General features: G+C 35.3%; 1 protein-coding gene across 5 annotated transcripts in view; it reads right to left on the reverse strand.

The window, feature by feature from the left end:
* Positions 1–21,448, reverse strand: part of ARAP2 (ArfGAP with RhoGAP domain, ankyrin repeat and PH domain 2) — a 190,402-nt gene that overhangs the window by 87,990 nt on the left and 80,964 nt on the right. For all 5 annotated transcript variants that reach the window (XM_055385843.2, XM_055385842.2, XM_019025871.3 and 2 more), the window contains exons 12-19: positions 19,304–19,389; positions 18,325–18,507; positions 17,197–17,371; positions 16,594–16,728; positions 8,762–8,906; positions 6,271–6,373; positions 5,414–5,612; positions 5,162–5,225 (exon numbers count right to left, since the gene is read on the reverse strand). In XM_055385843.2, the coding sequence (XP_055241818.2) occupies positions 5,162–5,225; positions 5,414–5,612; positions 6,271–6,373; positions 8,762–8,906; positions 16,594–16,728; positions 17,197–17,371; positions 18,325–18,507; positions 19,304–19,389 (1,090 nt within the window). The remainder of the gene's footprint in view (positions 1–5,161; positions 5,226–5,413; positions 5,613–6,270; positions 6,374–8,761; positions 8,907–16,593; positions 16,729–17,196; positions 17,372–18,324; positions 18,508–19,303; positions 19,390–21,448) is intronic.

Raw genomic sequence — 21,448 nt, forward strand, 5'->3', positions numbered from 1 at the left:
TCTTATCTCCTAGTTCACAAAGCAATTGAAAATTGACTGGTATCTCTCTCAACATCCCACTACCACATGGAGAAAACTATCAACATCCAAAATCATCCAACAATTCTTCTTTTCTTACTTTTGCAGTTGAGGGATCTTGCTCTCTTGTTTGTACTCTCTCTTAGACCTTCAATCTCTCCCATTTTCTGTTTCTTTTCCATCAAAATTTAAACTTGTATAAGTTCAAGCCATCTGAAAACAAACTGCACATATATGCCCTTTCTGGGTCAAATCCCTTACCTCGTTAATCCTATGAACCTCCCTCCAGATATCTTTGACAAAGTGACCTCACCAGCTGTCTTGGTTTACTCAATTTCCATTCTTAATCTGATCTAGTACCTGCCTGTTCACTTCTGCTCTCCCCCAAGTCACCAGATGGACTCCAAATCACTTATCTCATGGAGTATGTATTCTCACTGGGCATGTCCTTCTGTCAGCACTTGACATTTTTAACTGATCCTTCCTTTTTGAGACACCCTCTTCCTGGGCTTTGTAACACTTTGTACTCTCTCTTAGTTTCTGGCCTCACTCTCTGAGGAAACAAGCAGCTACTTCTCCCTGACAAATTCCCCTAACCCAAAATGATGTATAGTCATCAAAGCTCCAACACAGGACTTCTTCCTTTCTCTTTCCACAGAATCACCCTAAGTAATTTCACTTTCTTCCTTCTTTACGCTGTCAACTCCAAAATCTGTATCTCCAATCTGTTAATCTTTTCATGAATATCTTATCCATAAAAAATAACTTTCTCCCATCAATTTATTCTTAGATGTCTTATAAGAATCTCATGCTCAACATGTCTTAAACTCATTATCTCCCAGGCTCTCTCCCAAACCTGCTCCTTTTTCCACTATTTCCTATATGATGTCTATGTAGTCACAGAATACACAAACATATGTTTATGTGTCTACATAAATAAGTAGATATGAGACTCTGTTTTGCACCATACAGGGTGCTGTGCCTGTCACGTATGTATAGTCTTTGTTCTTGTTCTATCAGGGTTCATAACCTCACATTCTTGGCATCTATTGTGCAGATTCTTTACTTTAATGCACACTGTGGACCTCCCTTCTCTCTACTCCATTTTCAATTAGGTAGGAATTCTATGGACAGGTTTTCTAATAATTTTATAAAAATGTTTTCTAGTAAACATTTTTATTTTTCTAATAAATGCTTCAATTTTGAATTCTAGTAACTTATAGTGTCTATCCAGACTCCTAGAACACTTGTTGCTTTATATCCTGAGAAAGATCTCTACAAAGGTATTGGTAAATTAATATTGAACACTTGATTTTTAAAAAAATATTTAAGTTACAAATTGACCTTACTTTAACTTCAAAATGAATTATTTTCCTCAATACCATATAGGCAAAAGAAGGCTGTTTAAGTACTTAAAATGGGGCTTGGCACATGGTAACTTCCCCCATTGTCATCACTGTTATTATCAGATGATTATTGATTTGGAGTAAAAAGGAAAAGCAAGTAAACCAAAGACAGAAGCATGTGATAATATAATTGCTTTTAAATGGTGGGGGTGGTACATTAGCTATACGAAGAGATTTACAGAAAATAACTTGGTTATATTTATCCTCACATTTCTCCCACTCCTATTATTACTCTTCACTTTCATAAAAATACTTTCAACATAACTTGTTAGCAACACATGTAGACAAAAACTTTCAATTACCAAAAACGTTATTAACTGTCTGTGACCGTTATTTTGGAATTTCATTAGTTTTCTACTTTTCCATGAACTCAAAAATAATATTACAAATGAATTTCATCTCCTGATTTCTGCAGTCCCAGCGGTAAGATCAAAACGTACAAAATAATAAAACATTTAGTGCTCTGGCTTCCATATCTTCCATTTATGAGGGGGTGGACTGCATGCAGTAAGCACTAAATAGAATTACATCAAACTGAATCATTCTAATCCATGTTTGCTACATTTTAATTAAAACCTATGTATCATTGGCCAAATACTCCATAGGTTAAAAAAAAAGGGTACAAAAATACGTTGGTTATAATAACCTGAAAAAATGAAAACGATAAACACATTTGTTAAGCTGATACTTGTCTATTTGTTTAAGAACATAAGCTCTGAGGGGTCAGACACCAAGTTTGAATTGTTTACCTTATTTATTTTCCTGCCACGGAAGTAGCAGTTAGTAGGCATTCCATAAATATTAATAAATGATTTTAAAACTGCATTTATGCTAGTATTTTAGTGTCAAATCCTATCTATACCTAATAATTCCTCATTATTTCCGGACATAAAATTAACAATACTCTCACAGTATAGTGAAATCATCATCTAGTACCAAAAATAAGAATCTAAAGTATCATTAACCATAATAATCTAAGAAATAAGTAAAAATGCAAAGTCCTAATTATGCCTAGAAGCTAAAAAACACAATCTGACATAAATATCTAATCAGCAATATGCTCGCTGTATAAAGCTCTTGATGTCGTTCCATGAAGTTGAAGGAAAGGCAGGTTCAGATAACCACTGAAAGTCATTATCCTTGTCACAGCAATGAAAATAATCAAATGAAGGCTTATTTAGCTATATTTTTATATCGCAGTTAAACATTGAACAAGATAAGATTGAACTGCACAGATCCCTTTATACACAGATTTTTCTTTTGCCTGTGCCACCCCCGAGACAGCATGATCAACCTCTCCTCCTCCTCAACCTACATATATAAAGACGACACAGATGAATACCTTCATGATGATCTACTTCCACTTAATGAATAGTAAATATGTTTTCTCTTATGATTTTAATAGCATTTTCTTTTCTCTAGCTTACTTTATTGTAAGAATACAAATTATCTTGCACTATTATAGAGCAAACCATACTGAACCAGTGTAATTAAGAGTTTTTTTAAGCAAATTACAAGAAGCCAAGGGGAAAAAAACCAATTTGTTGAAGAAGAAAGGCAGTCTGAAGATTTTCCAAAGAACTAAAAATAGAACTACCATTTGATCCGGCAATCCCACTACTAGGTATCTATCCAAAGGAAAAAAAATGGTTCTACCAAAAAGACACCTGAACTCATATGTTTATCACAGCACTATTCACAAGAGTAAAGACATGGAATCAACTCAAGTGCCAATCAGTGGTTGACGGGCTAAGGAAAATGTCGTCATATATACCATGGAATACTACACAACCATAAATAGGAATGAAGTCAAGTCCTTTGCAGCAACATGGATGCAGCTGAAGGTCCTTATCCTAAGTGAATTAACACAGAAACAGAAAATCAAAAACTGCATGTACTCACTTATAAGTGGGAGTTAAACAATGAGTTACATGGAAATAGAGATGGAAATAATAGACACTGAGGACTCCAAAAGTGGGGACCGAAGGGGGCAAGGGCTGAAAAACTACCTATTGGGTGCTACGGTCACTACTTGGGTGATGGGCTCAATAGAATCCCAAACCCTAGCACTACACAATATATCCATGCAACAAACCTGCACATATGTAGATATGTGCCCCTTGAATCCAAAATTAAAAATAAAAGAAACTGTCCTCCTTATTGCTCTGGTATGTCCCTGGATGCTCCTTCCTAGGCTTCTTTGTGTGATCATCCTCCTATTCTAGACCTTTACATATTGGGGGACCTCCGGCTATGTCTTCAACTCTCTTTTCTATCTATACTCTCTACGAGGTGAACCTCTCCAGTTCCTTGGCAAAATAGCGTCAACACAGTGGTGACTCCCAAATTTATATCTCCAGATACAACCTCTTCACTTAATTTTAGACATGCGTATTCAACTGCTTACTCACCAGATCCACTTTGCCACCAAAGAGACATCTCCGAGTTACCAAAACCAAACTCTTGATCTACTGTCTTAAACTTACTAATATCCTACCTCTATTCTCCAAGTATTTGTTCTCTCAAAAAAACAGCACCATAATTCAGTAATTGCTCAGGTCAAAAATTCTGGGATCATCCTTGACTCTTACACTTATCTATTCATTCATCAGCAGATCCTGACACCTCTAACTTCACAAAACATCCACTCACTCCTATTCTCAGGTAAGTCACTGCTTTCCTGCCCAGCATCCTGACTAAACACCCACTTTCACTTTTGTCCCCCAGAAGCTTATTCATCTGGAGTCAGAGTAATCCTGTAAAAACATAAATCAGACCATTCCACTTCCCAGCTCTCAAACTGAGCAGCTTCCCATCATATTTTGATTAAATTTCAAATATTCACACATCATGACCGATAAGGCCCTACATGATCAGGTTGTGGGTACCTCTGAAATCATTTCTTCCCACTCTCTCTTTCATTCAAATATTCCCAGCCACCACAGCTTCCTTGCAGAACTTGGACATGCCAAGCACAACACACTCTTAGCGTTTTCAAACACCCTTGGCCCTACACCTGAAATACTCTATCTGGATTACTGCAAAGTTTACTTTTTCGCTTTATGAAGCTCTTTCATTCAAGATCTCTTTTCTTAGCTAGCAAACACAGATACTATCCCATCAGACTATTTTTATATTGCTTATTTTTCTGTGTAGAATTTAAAATTGATGGACAGAATAGCATATAATTATTTTTGTCTGCTTACATTGTTTTCCCTAATAATATACATGTTTCATGATGGTAGGGACTTGTCTGTTTACTCATCATGATATCACCAATACCTTTAAGAGTCCCTGATGCACAGTAGATGCTTAATAGTTACTGAAAAACTGAATAAATTCAAGAAATCAAGTTTTAGCTATGCATGACCCACATGCATAGATAATTCAGAATATAATTTATAGCCATCATATTCTTAAAATGAAGATATATTTATAATTACCAAACTGCTTTCCAAATATTTAAATGCAAATGTCACAGAGGAATCTAGGTCTATAGAAAACTATACAATAATTGATCACAATAAGTTTGTCATAAAAATTATAAAAATATGTAAATATCATTGGTATAGTCTTTCCAAAGAGAGCTAATATATACTATATATGTATATTTATATGATTCAGAAAATTTCAACAGGTTTTAAAATATTGTTTTCTCCCTCAAGATAATAACAAAAAACAAAATCCCACTGCCCAGAGTTGTTGAGATAAAGAATAAAAAGCAAAAAGGCACTTACCTCCCTTTTTCTACCAAGAGTAAAACATCTAGTTTTTCCCCATTTTGAACCATTGTGCTGATTGCTGAAGGGAGAATGAAAAGCAAAAATTTATTTTTTAAAACACTACAATAAACACCCATGAAGACACAAATATTAATACTGCTTAGTCATAAGTTTGGGAGTAAGCCATCAAGATCTTACTAAAGGCTATCATTATTGTATGCAACAAAGAAAAGTGTTCCAAAGATAAGGGAAGAAAAAAGCTCTTACTTAGCTCTTGCAGTCTTCTTAAGTGCATTCTATCTCCCTGAACTTCTTGCATTTGAAGGCAAAAATGCAAGCTGGATTTGTCCATAGCAAACCAGCCTTTTCTCCACTGATCCAGGGCATGGCAGTCTTTGTAGAAGAGTTGACCAATCAAATCATAGTCAGCTTCTGTTAAGTTTTCAGCAAATAAGGGAACAAAATGCTGTTAAAACAAATACAAAAAAGTAATAAAGACAGTGAAAATAGGAAATCCCTTCCCTATCTACTGATATGAGAGAAGGTAGACAAATTATGTTAGTTTTTCAATTTTAAAGATTCAAAGGTAACACCAAATTCAAAACAACTAAACTTGCTATCAGTCTTAAAACTGAACAACTATAATGCATTTTCAAATGTCAGCATCTTAAACCATTTTTCTTGCTATGTATAGAGTTGAAACTGCAAGACATTCTCTTAACTGATTTGTGGAACTTTTCAAAATGTCAACCTTCAGCATTTTTCTCCATTTATATATTTTCCTGAATCTGCTCTTTTCTCCTTTGTGTATACCTTGAATAAAATATCTACCTATAATAAGACTCACACAGAAATGACTTTACAATATTGAGAATATCCTAACCATCAAAAACATGGCCTTAATTTGAAGAATGATTTCTCCAAGTCTTACTTTAATTTCTTCCCTGCTTAAGGCTCCTAGAAGGTAGCTACCTCTTTTGACTACTTTTTTTGAAAATCTAATGAAGTATGAACTTTATTCCTACAATCTTATATAAAACTTTCAAGGACCCCTGAAGCTCAAACACAGACTCCCAGTTCACAATCTTCTCTGGATTTAGAGCAGTAACATAATATTTAAATACCTTGGCTATTGCCTCTGTCCATTTTCTTTGAGCTTGAGATGTTTCAGCTCCAAATAAAAACACACGTTCTGAGGGTAAGTAGATCTCAAAGATAAAGATGGGCCTAAAACATGCACAAATAAAAAGATACTACCAGTTATGTTTAGCTCTTAAGAAAATGAATAACACAAAGGTCATGTTTTTAATTAAATTCCTTTTAAAATAAACTACTGCTGTGAAATCATCCTATTAGATTCTGTTAATGGTTTGCATTTTATTCAAATGAGGTAAATGGAACACACTGGATTGGACAAAAGGAATATTTTGTATAATCACTTAGTCATTCTATTGTATCACTTTGTTTACGCCCTGGACACTCATCAGTTGACTGATGTAGCAAAGGGCTCTCCTTGGTCTCCTCTTCCCTCTCTCACCACTCCTTCTTGATTTACTCTGACGAACTGTTCAAAGCAAACATTGCCCAAACAGTTTTTAACCCTCTTCTGGTCTAACTTCAAATGGTCCCAGTCACACAGCAGGTGCCCTCCAGAACACAAACACATCAAGCATTAAATCTTACAGTTTTCCTAAGAAAGATAAATTTTCCTTTCATCATCTCAACTTACCCCAAATTTCTTATTCTTACTATAGATAAAATTAAAGCGACATCCCATGCTCTGAATTCTGTCTTGAGTTCCTCATTCACAACTCCATTTATTTCTTAGCACATGCTAAGTATGTGTGCTATTCTTATCTAAAAATCTCAAAATACCCTATGCTAAAGTCATCTTCCTTTCTCCTCTTTTCCACCCCAAGCCTGTTGTATCCCCTTCACGTCCTAATTTAGAAGCATCACAATCAATCTCATCACAACAAACTCAAAACCCTTGAGTGTAACTTGTTCTTCCCCTTAACATCAACTCTTGTCCAGTCAGTCATTTAATCTTAGCAGTTCACCCTCTTCCTCTAGTTAAATTCCCAACAATTAGTCTCTTCCTCCAATCTCCCTACCACTTCTTCCAGCTCTCTTCCTAAAATATGTCTATATAAATCTTCAGTGCCTACATTATTGAGGTCATACTCTCCAATGTGCTATTTGAGGCAATTCAGCAAGAATTTTATGGCAACAATTATTTTTTAACCACATCTCATTGTAGATACTTTCTCTCTGCATAGCTACTTGTATCAGTAATGTTATCAAGAATATTTTAAACATATTAATATACTGACATAAACTAGTATTCTTTTTTATATTTCATTTACTACTTAGTAACTTAATATATAGAATCCACTTATTTTAACATTCCATAAGTCATATTACATTGAATAATCATTTAGAGTAAAAGCACTATTAAAACAAAGACAAGTCAATTGATAATCAGTTTTGTTCACATCAAAAATCAAATCAGATTTACTATAAAACAAGTCATCTCAACTAGTCATCATATAATAAAGGTGTTCAATGTAGTTTTATGTAAATAACAGCTTTGCAAATCTCTTCCCTTTATCATATAAAAATCTTATTTAAAATCTATGCTCCTATAAAACTTTTTTCAGATTTTAATATCAATGTTTTTCATTAATTACATCAAAAAACATGATAAGACACTTTCACACCAAAGATCTTAGATGGCCGGCTTTTAAAGTCCTGACAGAGATTTATTTAAACCATAGTACATGTGAGTCAAATATATTACATAAATAATGCTTAATCTATTCATTGTTACTTTTTTCTGACCATTAAATTAACAAACAGCTCTTTAAGAAATTTAGCATTTCAATATGCTACTAAATATTGTTTATTTTAATGTGAACAGATCGTCATAGAATATTCTCCTTTCTTACCTGTTTTAATTATGATACTCATTAAACGAATAAATGAATTTTACCACTAGTCCACTACTTTAAATAAATAACAAAATTAAATTACTACAATGGTCATAAGTGATATGCTATACATTTACATAAGATTTGGCCAGGCACGGTGGCTCACGCCTGTAATCCCAGCACTTTGCGAGGTCGGGGTGGGCGGATCACTTGAGGTCAGGAGTTTGAGACCAGCCTGGCCAATACGGTGTAACCCCATCTCTACTAAAAATACAAAAATTAGCTGGGTGTGGTAGCACGTGCAATCCCAGTTACTCGGGAGGCTGAGGCAGGAGAATCACTTGAACCCAGGAGGCGGAGGTTGCAGTGAGCCGAGATCGCCTACTGCACTCCAGTCTGGGTGATAGAGCGAGACTCCATCTCAAAAAAAAAAAAAAAAATTACATAAGATTTGATTCGAAGATTCTGGCACTTCATATTACCTACTATAAATATTTTAGTCTTCCTACTTTGTAGTGAATTCCCAAAAGAAATTTCAGAAGGTGCAAGATAAGTAAGCTTCAAAAACCATTCAATCCTTCTATTAGAAGCAACTAAAGAACTAAAATGATAACAAAACTCTCATTACTTGTTATAATTATCTGAAAATACCTTTTACCTCCTAATTGTGTAATGACAGACCTACCCAGTATTTAAATAGAAGTCCTCTTTGTGTATAGCCAGGCAGATAACTTCATTGATATTAATGGTGCCATTAGGTGTGGTAGACTTATCATTTTCATAGTAACTCAAGAAGCCTCCTTCCAAAACACACCATTTTTTATTTGTCTCTAAGAATTTGAAACAAAACAAATAACAAATTGAGCTAATCACGAATCCAATTTTAAAAACAAAAACATACTTCTAAATAATGGCTGGATGCAAGTAAATAAATTTATTAATTTCCTATTTCACATAAAGTATATGTTATTGCTGCGTGGGATATAAAGTTGTCACATTCTCTGCTCTCCAAAGAATTTACAATCTAGTAGCAAGGAATGTACAAAACAAAAATGACTGTGACATTGATAACCAGAGAAGGCAGAGCTGTAAAGAGGTTGCTGAAAAACAACTCTGAAGCTGCAAAGAATGAAATGTCTGTAGAGTATTAAAAGGAAAACAAAAACGTAGCATGAAAAGTGAGACTGCAGCTTATGGTAGGTATGCAAAGGAAGAAGGATCAGAATCTGCAGGGCTCTTAATGCTTGTTCAGAAGATTTCAAATTCATCTTATACTGAAGTCAGCACATTACCACCTGCAGGCTAAATCAGAACATCACCTAAAATATAGATTAGATCTACAGACATTAAGACTACTAAGGTCTATATATTAGATATAATGGATAAAGTGTATATATTAGATAATTTCTGAAGCTGGATTACTGTTCTGTTGTTACTTTAGGGCATTATTTATAAATGCCTTTCTTTTTAAGAAATGCATACTGAATTACTAAAGGTAAAGTGGTATCATGTCTGCCACTTACTTTTAAGTGTGTATATAAAGTGTGAGATAAATAAATACATACCCGTATATACATACATATGATACATATGTATGTGTATTATACATAGGCATATATATACACATACACAGAAAGAAAAATACAGCAAATGTAAAATGCTAATAATTGATACATCTGGGTAAAATGTATGTGAGAATTATTTGAGCTATTCTTAGAACTTTTCTGTAAGTCTCAAATTATTAGTCAAACTAATTTAAAAGTTTAAGAATATATTAAACTAATTTCAAATTTTTCCTTTAGCATATGATTAGAATCTTAGGTGGGTGTGAGGGTGACATGAAAGAAAATAAGACAATGTATTTGGCTTCAAAAAACAATCACAAGGAGTAACCATTAAAACAGTGACACCTAGAGAGCTAGATAAGACAGAGTATTCTGAAAATGAATTACCAAATGAAAAGTCCAATCATAACTGGCAGAAGCAAATAGCATAAACGAATCCTTTATGGACACTGGAAAAGAAAGTTAACAGAGACCAAAGCAATTCCTGGTCAAAGGTGAAATATAATTCCAGGGCCCTCAAATCCTGAGTCACAGTGTATGTCCTGCACAGTTAGATAAAAATCATGAAAAGCCACAATTTTTAAATGAACACTCATTGTGAGTTTCTAAAATATAAGAAAAGGTAAAGTCAAAATACGAATCAAAGGGAGTTTGGAAGTAATTTCAAAACAATGTATTCAGATGTCCAGAAGAATCTTCGTAAGAGAATAAATAAAAAATGCATAATTATTCAGTACATAGATAATCACTGGCATAGATTAGGAGATCCACCCCTGTTCTCAGGCAGCTTATAATCCAATGAAAGGGGAGATGTGTCCAAAATGATAATCAGCAGGTTGTCTCTTTAGTAGACTAGAAGCATTCAAGGAGGTAAGCCCCCCCCACCATACTGAAGTGATAAAAAAAAACTGCAAAGAAAAATGTCTATAAAATAATCCCTTATGATTTAGGAGCCATGTTTCTAAAGTAGCAAAAAATGCATTCAGAGCTACAATCCTTCCATAATATCAGGAAAGAACAGTATGAGGGAAGTCATAGAAAGGTGAAACTGCAAAAACTCTATTTGCCCAGAGAATCAGATTACACGTGAAGTTGGGAAATGGGAAACAAGATTGCAGGTTCATGGCAGAGGCCAGACCCTAAGAGTCTCACTTGACAGGTGTTCAGGAGTTTGTGCCTCTCTCACTTAGACAAGTGGGAGCCATTCAAAGGTCTTAAACAAACAGTGCCAAATGAATTAAGCATAACATAAATGTGACTGCAGATCTCATTATGTAAATTCTAATGGGAAACAAATGACAGATCTCTTTAAAAGGGTATGTACAAACTCATTTTCAGTTAGAATAATAAGCTTGAGGAGAGTCAGTCCTGTAGCATTTTCATTTCTGTAACCATTTCTTAGCTTTATTTTTGTAAGTGAAATGGGCCAGAAGTCAGACAAGGCAGGTGCACGTATTGTCTTTGAGGGTTTATAATAACAAAGCTGTGACAGGAAATCGTGACATTCCCATTGATATGGGAAGCAATTTAAAGGTTTAATAAGATTATGTTGAATGATACTGGTCTGCTTGGGCCAATTTAGATATTCACTCCTAAATCTGACTTTGAGAAATGTCGGTACCCTCCATGAAACCCTCTCTGCTCCACAAGTCATTTTAATTGTTAAAGGAAGCTGTCTACCAACATAAAATTGGGGCCACAGAATGAATGACACTCAGGACTCAGCTGTTCCATAAACAGGAACTTATATGTAAGATGCAAGTAAAGTTAGTGGATTGGCAAGAGGGGTTATTCATTCTTTCAATTCAATCTTCATGTTGAGATCAGTGAAGAAAAACATTACGTCAGGATTTACTCAAGCACAGGTAAAGAACTCCCCAGAGGTGACCCACTGAAATGCTACCATGGAATGATATGCATAATATAGTTGGATACCTTGATTGTCAGCTACAGCCTACAGGACAACATACCTAAACTCAAAGGCTAACTGGAAGCCAGGGGAAACTGTTTAAACATAAGCCCTTCACTGCTCCTCTTCTTCACCATCATCATCATATTTATGTGCCATGCACTGTTCTACATATTTTACATGCTTTAACTCATTGAATCCTCAGACCAACCCAATTATGTCAGTTATATTGTGCCCCTTCCTTGTACCCTTTTCACTGGCACATTCCTGAGGTCACATTAGGAATGGCACATTCACTGGCACATTAATCAACATTCCTGAGGTCACACTAAGTATTTAGCATCAGAGCTGGGGAAGGAACTCCATGCAATTGGGTTCTGAAAGTTGCTCCTTTAACCTAACAGGCAGGTGGGTTCTGGAAGCTGCCCTCTTAATGCTTGCAAACAGTTACTCACTGTATCTGTTATATGCTTGAACTATATACATTCAACTCAAAAAATGTATTACGGTAAAGAATGTGTACAATACATCTGAGGTAGTTAAGACAAAACTATTATTTTTGAAACTATGAATTTGCTTCATGTTGAGGAATTTCCTAAATTAATAGTATTCGGCACCCACTACAAACAGTAAGATACATTAGTAATCCTTTTCATTTAAAATACATGTGATTTAGCCTTGGAAAAACATGTTTAAGCTATACAATCTAGGATTTCACAGAACAAAAGATCTTCAAAATTCCTCAATGCTAATCTACAAAGTTAAATATAAACAGAAATAGAATTTCTAGTAATCCAAATCAACCACTTTCTTTTTGAAAATCAAATACTATGTAAACAAATCAAGGTAAGATATCAAGGGAAAAAATATGGTTGAGGTGGGAAAAGGGAAAACAAAACCAGGATGCTATTATTCAACTGTGTACTTAGGTTCAACAAAAGCAATCCATCTTTCTTTTCATGAACACTAAATTGAAAAGGAAAAAAAAAAGAAAGAAAAATACAGATCAGCCTTCATAACTAGAGGCTAGAAAAACTTCAAATCTTAAAAACCTGAACTGACAATTTGAAGCCTCTGTAACTCTGGGACTGCATGCATTTTATTCCCAGACTTTTGTCTTTGTTTTTAATCATTTTGCTCTATGACTGTCCTGACAAGTGCTGATGGAGTGGTAGCATCCAGGTGCTTGCTTTCAGAGGCAAAGGTGACAACCACACTTTAATCTCTAAAACTTTCCAAATAATTCATTTTTTTCCATAAATCTGATGTTCAACAGAAACAACACTATTGCACAAACTTCAAGGGTGAAAAAGAAACAAATTCAGAAGTTTTTCTGGATAGTTCAACTTTTCCTGTTTATTTGTAAATAGGGGCTTTCTGCACAAAATATGCTTTGTGCCAGCAATTATATCTTTTTATCCACAGATCAAAACAAAAATATTGATATATGAGTCACCCATTTACACTAGTAGTAACTTCCCTAAAAAATGATTCTTCATTCCTTCCACAAATATTTATCGTGTCCTACCATGTGCTGACACTGTTTGGGGTATCAAAGATTTGATAATCCTTGACAAGCTAGAAAAAGCTGATGCCTCATTGAGCTTTCACTTCAGGGGGAGAAACAAATAAATGGAAACAGGATCATCTCCATGTGATCAGTGGTAGGACAAATATACACAGCATCCTATGAAAGAGAAGGGCTGGCAGTGGGCTCACACTTTAGCAGGGTGCCAGAGAGGCCTCACTAACTAGGGGGCACTGAATTGATTCCTGAATAAGAAGAAGGAACCAGACTGAGGGAAGTGCCCTCTTTGCATAGGGAACAGCAGGTGAAAAGGTCCAGAAGAGGCAGAAAAGGACTTGGCATGTTACAGGAATAAGGAGGAAACCAGTGCAGCCAGACAAGTAACCATGTAGAGGACCACACCACCATGGAGAGGAATAACAGTAGATGCAGGAGATGAAGGGAGGGACGTACAAGAAGGTCTTTATTTTTTATTTATTTATTTTTTTTTTTTTTTGAGACCGAGTCTCGCTCTGTCTCCCAGGCTGGAAGTGCAGTGGCGCAATCTTGGCTCACCGCACGCTCTGCCTCCCAGGTTCACGCCATTCTCCTAAAAAGGTCTTTTAGGTCACAATAAAAAATAAGGTTATATTCTGGAACGAGGAGCCAGTAAATATACTTGAGCGATGTAATTACATGATCAGTTTTCCTGTTTGGTTGTTGTTGTTGTTTACTTTTAGAAGACACGGTCTTCCTATGTAGCCCAAGCTGTGTTCAAGCAATCCTCCTACCTCAGCCTCCTGACTACCTGTGTGATTTCCATTTTTAAAGATAATTGGCTGGGCACAATGGCTCATGCCTGTAATCCCAGCACATTGAGACGCTGAGACAGGCAGATTACTTGAGGTTAGGAGTTTGAGACCAGCCTGGTCAACATGGTGAAATCTCATCTCTACTAAAAAATACAAAAATTAGCTGGGTGTGGTGGTGGATGCCTATAATCCCAGATATTCAGGAGGCTGAGGCAGGATAATTACTTGAACCCAGGAGGCAGAGGTTACAGCGAGCTGAGATTGTGCCACTGCATTCCAGCCTGGGCGACAGAGGAAGAGAAAGAAAAAGGAAAGAAGGAAAGCAGGAAGGAAGGAAGGAAGGAAGGAAGGAAGGAAGGAAGGAAGGAAGGAAGGAAGGAAGGGAGGGAGGGAGGGAGGGAGGGAGGGAGGGAGGGAAAGAGAGAGAGAGAAAAGAAAGAAGGAAAGAAAAGAAAGAAGAAAGGAAAGAAAAGAAAGAAAGAAAAAGGAAGGAAGGAAGGAGGAAGGAAGGAAGGAAGGAAGGAAAACAAAAAAGATAAGCCTCTTTTTTGGAGACAGTTTTGAAGGGAAGCTAGGGTAAATACAGAAAGACAATTAAGGAAGGCACTGCAGCATAGGTAGGTCAGGATGGTGACTGTGGCTGGGAGGACTTCAGTGGAAATGAAGAGTAGCCAACTGCTTCAAGATCTATTTTGAGTTTGAAATGACAGAATTTGCTGGTAAATTGGATGGAAGATATTAAGACAATCAAAGAATACCCTGCCAGATTATGTTCACTAAAATCACTGCTATTGAATTATACAGACAAAATACAAAAGCTCACTTTTGTATTACCTAAAATGCAATGTTTTAAAATGGAAAAATATCCCTAGTTAAATTACATATACAGATAATGCATCAGTTTCTTATTTAAATAAATTTTAACCAAAAATCCATTGTTAATATATTTAAAAAAGGAATTATTTAGTTACAATTGTTTATTACATCAATGAGGTACTCAAGTAAATTTAAAAACCAATCTGTTTCAAGAAAATATTAAAGAAGACTAGTAAGTTTATAAATATTATAACCACAATTGCCAAAAAATAAAATAAAGCTTATTTTTAACCTGCAGAATGCTTACAACATATTGAAAAGCCTTAGGAAGAAAATCTGGTGTTTCAATCCCCATTCGATCTTTATAAAAGTTAAGTGGTTTGAAGAGTAAGTCTGTGATATCCCAGTATTTAGAAGAAACGTTCTCCTAAACTTTTCTGAAAGTACCTTAATTATTTTGATGATTGATATAGTCAATTCACAGACCGTCCAAGAACTTTCATCTTCTGATCACTTATCTTTTAACTACTTAGGGATAATACTGACAGTAAAAATGGAAGACAAAAAAAAAAAACTCAGTAAAATCTGACATTTACTATTGGTTAGGCTGAGTAAAGGATGACAAAAACCAATTGTCGAAAGAACCAAAAACATCTAATTCAAAGGATAAAAATGCTCTGCCATTCTACTGTCATCTGGCTGTCACGCTTTGACCAAAGCCAAAGTGCTCCTGTAACAATGATAACACAAATCAGGTGTAAAATTCTGCTTCACGCCGAGCTTCACTATTCAGGTGAAAACTGACATCACATCAACGATCTTGCAGACTTTCATGAGGATTACAATTAATGTATATAAAGTATCTAAAGGCATGCCTTACACATAGTACATACTCACTACAGGACAGCTATTCTTTTCAGGAAAATCTAATAATGCATAGTTAATCCCAACATAATTCTGCTTTAAGATATATTATATATATATATATTTGGAAATAAAGCTTTTATATTGAAATAAGAACTTCAAATCACATATATGAGGATTAACACTCTACAGTGAGTTTGTCATCCTATCATTCTTTTGACTGAGTAATATCACTGAACTATACCACCTAGTGAATTAATGCTAGGCTCCTGAGCCCGATCAATGACCACCATCAATTGGCATGTACAGCTTAATCTCTCTTACACTCTTTGTTACAGTAAGGCAGACTGCATTATATTCTCCTGCCTATATTTCTCAGATTTGTTCCAATGTATATACATGAGCATAAGGACTGTGTCTTAGTCATTTCTAAAATCCCGATACCTAGCATTGGTTTGACACAAGGAGTTGGAAGGATAAATGAATAAATGCCCCATTGTAACTCTGCTCAGATAATTCCCCAAACCTAGAATATATTGTTAAATCAGATTCCCATCATTTTTTGAAACCAAGCTTAAGTTTTATTTTACTTAAACACACACACACACTTTTCATCAGAAAAAAAAAACTGAACTATTTGATATTACTTAGTACTCTAATTGAATATGTACTAAAAACTTGCATTTCTTCCTATGTGTTCACATTTATCTACATTATCTTGTGAGCCAGTTGGGGTGTCCATCCCTAAGGAAAGGGGCTGAGTTATAAAGGAATAACCTTTATAACTTGAAACAGAATTGGTTAGCCTTAAGGTAGACATAAGTGAATTCTGTTGAGAATTCACTCAGCATTCCAACCAATGGCAAATCCCTGCTGCAGTACATGAAATAATATTTGTACCTAGAAGCGTTTATAAATCCTCAAAAATATCTCTACTTGGAGATCAAATCTAACATCTCAAAAAAATCAAAATCTAAACCTAATTGTTTTGATAATGGAATAAAGTTTTTATCCGATAATATCTAAAAGGAATAGAAAAAATACCTTCAAGCAGTTTTTTCTCTGAAGAGAGTTTAGAAGCAGCAGAAGGAGCTTGATATAAAAAGTCACAGAGGAATGTGGACTGGGAAGACTCTTGACTTAATACACCCTCGGAATGAATATCATGTTGAGGGAAATCTAGAAAAATTAAAGAAATAAGGCACAAGAAATCTAAAATGTAAACAATTTTCCTTTTGTTCATAATATGTACATGAGTTTTGAGCTAGAAGAAAAACTACTTCAAATTTACCAAAGAATAATTACAGAGAGATATTTATTTTACTTTGCATAAAATTTGCAAATAAGCACTTAAGCCATATTTATTATTCATATATGAAAATCGGATTTAATGTTGGTGGAAATGATTATGTGGGATTAGCTATTTTAATCTTCCATTTATAAGATTACGGGAACATAAAAGATTGACTTCCTAAACTTTTTATTGAAATGATATAAAAAATAGTCTTAGGCATCTCCATCTTTTTGGTAATTACATTTTTCTTCATTCTGATGGTTTCTCTTATTTGAAAAATCAATAGATTTATGCTTCAGTCCTTTTACGGATCTATCAGAAGAGACCAGGTTAATGAAGAGACAGTGACGAACCTGAGAATTTGTTATGGTAGAGAAATTCCATTTGCAGACTTTGCCCAGCTTTCTTGGCTAGCAGATAAGGGGTGCTATGCACGGGGTCTCCGGTGGCACACATGACATCTGCTCCACTGAACAGCAAAGCCATTGTTTCTAGAACATCCGGTTTCACTACAGCAGCACATAGAGCCTGGTCATTAAAAGAAAATATACATCTTAAGGAAAGAAAATAAGATTCTAGCTATTAAAATGAGTGAAAGTCTGATAATTTCATGTATGGGATAAAGTCTGTATTCCTTTTATCCTAAGGCGGCTAATAATAATTATGCCATGAATTAGGCAATAGGCACAAAAGGCCTGGTTTATGTGAATTTAAATTACAACCCAAGACCTCCAGGTCTCAATTCATTGTTTGGTTGCTATGATGTTCCTTCTAAACCTAATCCATCATACTTGCTTTGGAAGACATTTTTATGATTACATACTATGATAATGACTGATGCGCAGAGAATCAAAATATTTCAATATAATAATGAAGTAACCATTAAGTGTTTTTCATGTGAATGTTAATATATATTTTCCAATCTAATCAGGAGCTGCAGAATATTTGAATTATTAAGTGCTATGGGAAATTGAAAGATGAGTGCAAAGCAAATTCAGGATCTTCCCCTCAGGGGCCGAGGATAGGAAGGAGGAAGAACAGTGAGAAGGAGGCAATAAAAAATATTATTGACTTATGTTATATATCATCTTTGTACAAACAATAGGAACTGCTAGAATCCTTTCTTTTTCTTTTGCCTTGAAATAATAAGCTGCCTCTACATCTCTTCTCATCCTTTCTTCCCACACTATATCAGTCCTCAGACTTCACTTTACTGGATCCCATTTGCTTCCAAATCCTCAGATTGTGGCAACAAGAGTTAGCAGGAAACTTCAATTATGGAGGAAGAATTTATGCTCTTTTGACAATGAATCCTTAAATGAAACAAGGGGGAAACCACTGAAATAATGTCACAAAAGGAAATAAAATAAAATTAATAATTTTGTCAGATAGTATAAAATTTTTTACTTTTTCTCAAGAATCTTGGCACATCATTAAGAAGACATTAAAATCCATGTCTGCTGTTATGTTTAATTGAATACCTTATTTAATTCTTCTTTGGTGAGAGATGCCAAAAGAGTTTTTCTGAATTTTCCTTCTTTATATTTCTGAGTAATAAAGTTTTTTCTCTTTTCTACTGGTGAATCCATATGTAATTCTTCATCCTTTTGAAGATTACCAGCCCAAAAGTCATTTGCTCTTTTGTTTCCAATGACAATAAAAAGCTGAATTGTCAAAAAAAAACCCATAATATATCAGTTCATAAAATGTATTTGAATCTGCAGGAAACTGAATTATATTACAAATTAAAGCATAACTTAGTATAAAATACAGGAAAACACATGAAAGACTCAACTATTCCAGAAAAAGGAAGTATGAAAGCAGATACTATGATCAGTTTTTAATACAGCCTACCCACTCTAAATAATGGAAAAAAATTAGCTCGGAAAGAATTGCAAACAACACAAATTGTAGCAAAAGTATTTTCATTCTTTGACACTCAAACTGAGACAGCTTCACTTTAAATGGTCGAGTAGGTGGGCTAATGCTGTCTGAAGTGCTTGGTGGTGGAACAGGAGCCAAAAATGGAGACAGGACACAGCAAAGTAGCCTTGATCACAGTTAATGACAGAGTACGGCCAAGGTAAAAACAGTAAATTTTTCCAAATGTTTTCATTCACTCTCCTATTATTTTACCCATGTTGGGTTTAAAACACACACACACACACACACAAACACATATATACAGTTCTAGCATTAAAAAAAAAAAAACAAGCTGGCAAACCTTTCTAAGTACTTATTAAAGATCTTCTATACTTTTAAAATAACTATCTCATTTAGGAAGCATTCTCAAAGAGTTACTACTATCAAAAAGGCTATAAGCCACTTTCATAATGTGGTGAGAACTTTATCAAACAGCCCCGAGAAAAATTCCTGCCACCCAAACCCACAGCAAGCCTCCTCCCAGTCTCTGCAAACTGAACCCCTACCACAACCCCATTCAGGTTAAATAGGACTCACCTCGATGAGTTCATTGCTCCAAATGCTAGCATCCATTTTTAGACTTCTAACCTTGGAATCTTTTGGTCCTAAAGATCTATGCTGTCCTAGAGTCAAAACACAATTGCATTTCTATTTTAATTTGTATGTAAATTTATTTTACCTTGTTTTGAAAAAAAGTGCATATGTCTGTGTATGTTCGTTGCGTATCTTCTCAACTTAAAACACGCCAATACCTGCTTTCCTCAATAACAAGATGACAAGAGCACTAACAGTAGTGGTGAGAATTAGACAAATCGCAGCTGGCTACAATAAAAACAGCAGCAATCATCATCAGCATCTGCACTGACAAAAAAAAAAAAAAAAAAAACACACGGCCGGGCGCCGTGGCTCACGCCTATAATCCCAGCACTTTGGGAGGCTGAGGCGGGCAGATCATGAGGTCAGGAGATCAGACCATCCTGGCTAACAGGGTGAAAGTCCGTCTCTACTAAAAATACAAAAAATTAGCCGGGCGAGGTGGCAGGTGCCTGTAGTCCCAGCTACTCGGGAGGCTGAGGCAGGAGAATGGCGTGAACCCGGGAGGCGGAGCTTGCAGTGAGCCCAGATCTTGCCACTGCACTCCAGCCTGGGCGACAGAGCGAGACTCCGTCTCAAAAAAAAAAAAAAAAAAGAACTACACTTACTTAAAAATATATATATATGTGCATGAGTGCATATGTACAGACACATGTATAAATATTTCCTCATTTGGTAATCAGCTAGAAATAGGCCACTGAAAACCTTTTGTAAAGCTTGCTAAAACCCCACGTATGTAAATGCAGATAATATTTCTTTACTGTTACAAAAACTTGACTATTGTAAAACTAGTTACATGTCTAATAAGTGTGTACTTAAAAATCTGACATGAATACTTTATTCAGCAAATATGTCTGGAAGAGAGTAAGAGCCCAGAATTTTATTACTGTCAATTCAATTGTGCTGTATAAATCATCATTCAGTCATCACTGAGCAACCAGGCTATGTCAGATTATTTCAAAGCTGAGAAGGAAAAAAAGTGTACAGTCCACTATCCTTGATCTTAAGGGCCCTTTGTCTAATGAACAACGAATGTTCATTCCTTTCCCTACAATAGGTAAGAAGTTCTTGTCTTTTTTTTTTTTTTTAAGTAGAAACTATTCAAAGCACAAAGCCCTAAATTCCCTTGGAAGAAATCTGCATAGGTTTGCATTTATAATGACTACCTACAGGCAATACAGTACTCAGCAGGTAAAAACTTAAAAGCCTGTAGGAAGAGATGAAAGGGACTGCTGCAGTAACCTAGGCATGACAGATTCTGAGTTGAGGCAGCAGGAAAACAAAATGGAGCAGACAGATTGAGAGAGATTGATAAAATAAAATGAATGAGACTTGGTGGGTTTGAAGGAAAGAGGAAGAGTCAGTCAAGAAGGTGTCTCAGATTTTAGGCTTTGAGAGTGCAGCGTAGACAGTATTGCTTTTGACCAAGATTGAGAATATATGAAAATGTGCAGCTTTATGAAATGGGCTGAGGAGAACAACGATGGCTCCATTTTTGACATGTTACATTTGAGGTGTATTTGGCAAATCTAAGTAGAGATTCTAGTAGGCATATAATCATAAGAGTTTGGTGTCCAACAGCGTGAGAATCATTTGCTTAAAAATGAGTGTGGAATTAAAGTGATAAATAATATCACTCAGGAGCAACACAGTAAAAGAGAAGTGAGAATGTAACCCAAGGGAACATATGTATTTCACAAGCATGGAAATACATGGAAAAAAAATACTGGAAAAAAAAAAGGCTGGTAATAAGAACACAAAGAGAGATTGGTATCTTGGAAGCTGAGAGAGGATGGATGTCATAGAGAGACATGTTGTCGAGACACTCAAATAAAGAGACAATAATAAAGATAGTAAGTGACCACACCGAAACTGAGAGGTAAAATACGTTGGTAAATGTGGTGAAAAGATTTTTACCACAGTTGAGAGAAAACGTAGCTCATCAGCAGTTAAAAGGTAGCTGATTACAGAATGCTGAAGAAAACTTAGGAAGTTAAAGGAATGAAAAAAAACCTATGCACACTACAACTTTTCATAATATCTTGTCTATGAAAGAAAAAGGGGACAGAGAATGACACATAGAAGGAA

This window comes from Gorilla gorilla, chromosome 3 (genome assembly GCF_029281585.2).
Source record: "Gorilla gorilla gorilla isolate KB3781 chromosome 3, NHGRI_mGorGor1-v2.1_pri, whole genome shotgun sequence".
In the NCBI taxonomy this organism is placed as follows: Eukaryota; Metazoa; Chordata; class Mammalia; order Primates; family Hominidae; genus Gorilla; species Gorilla gorilla.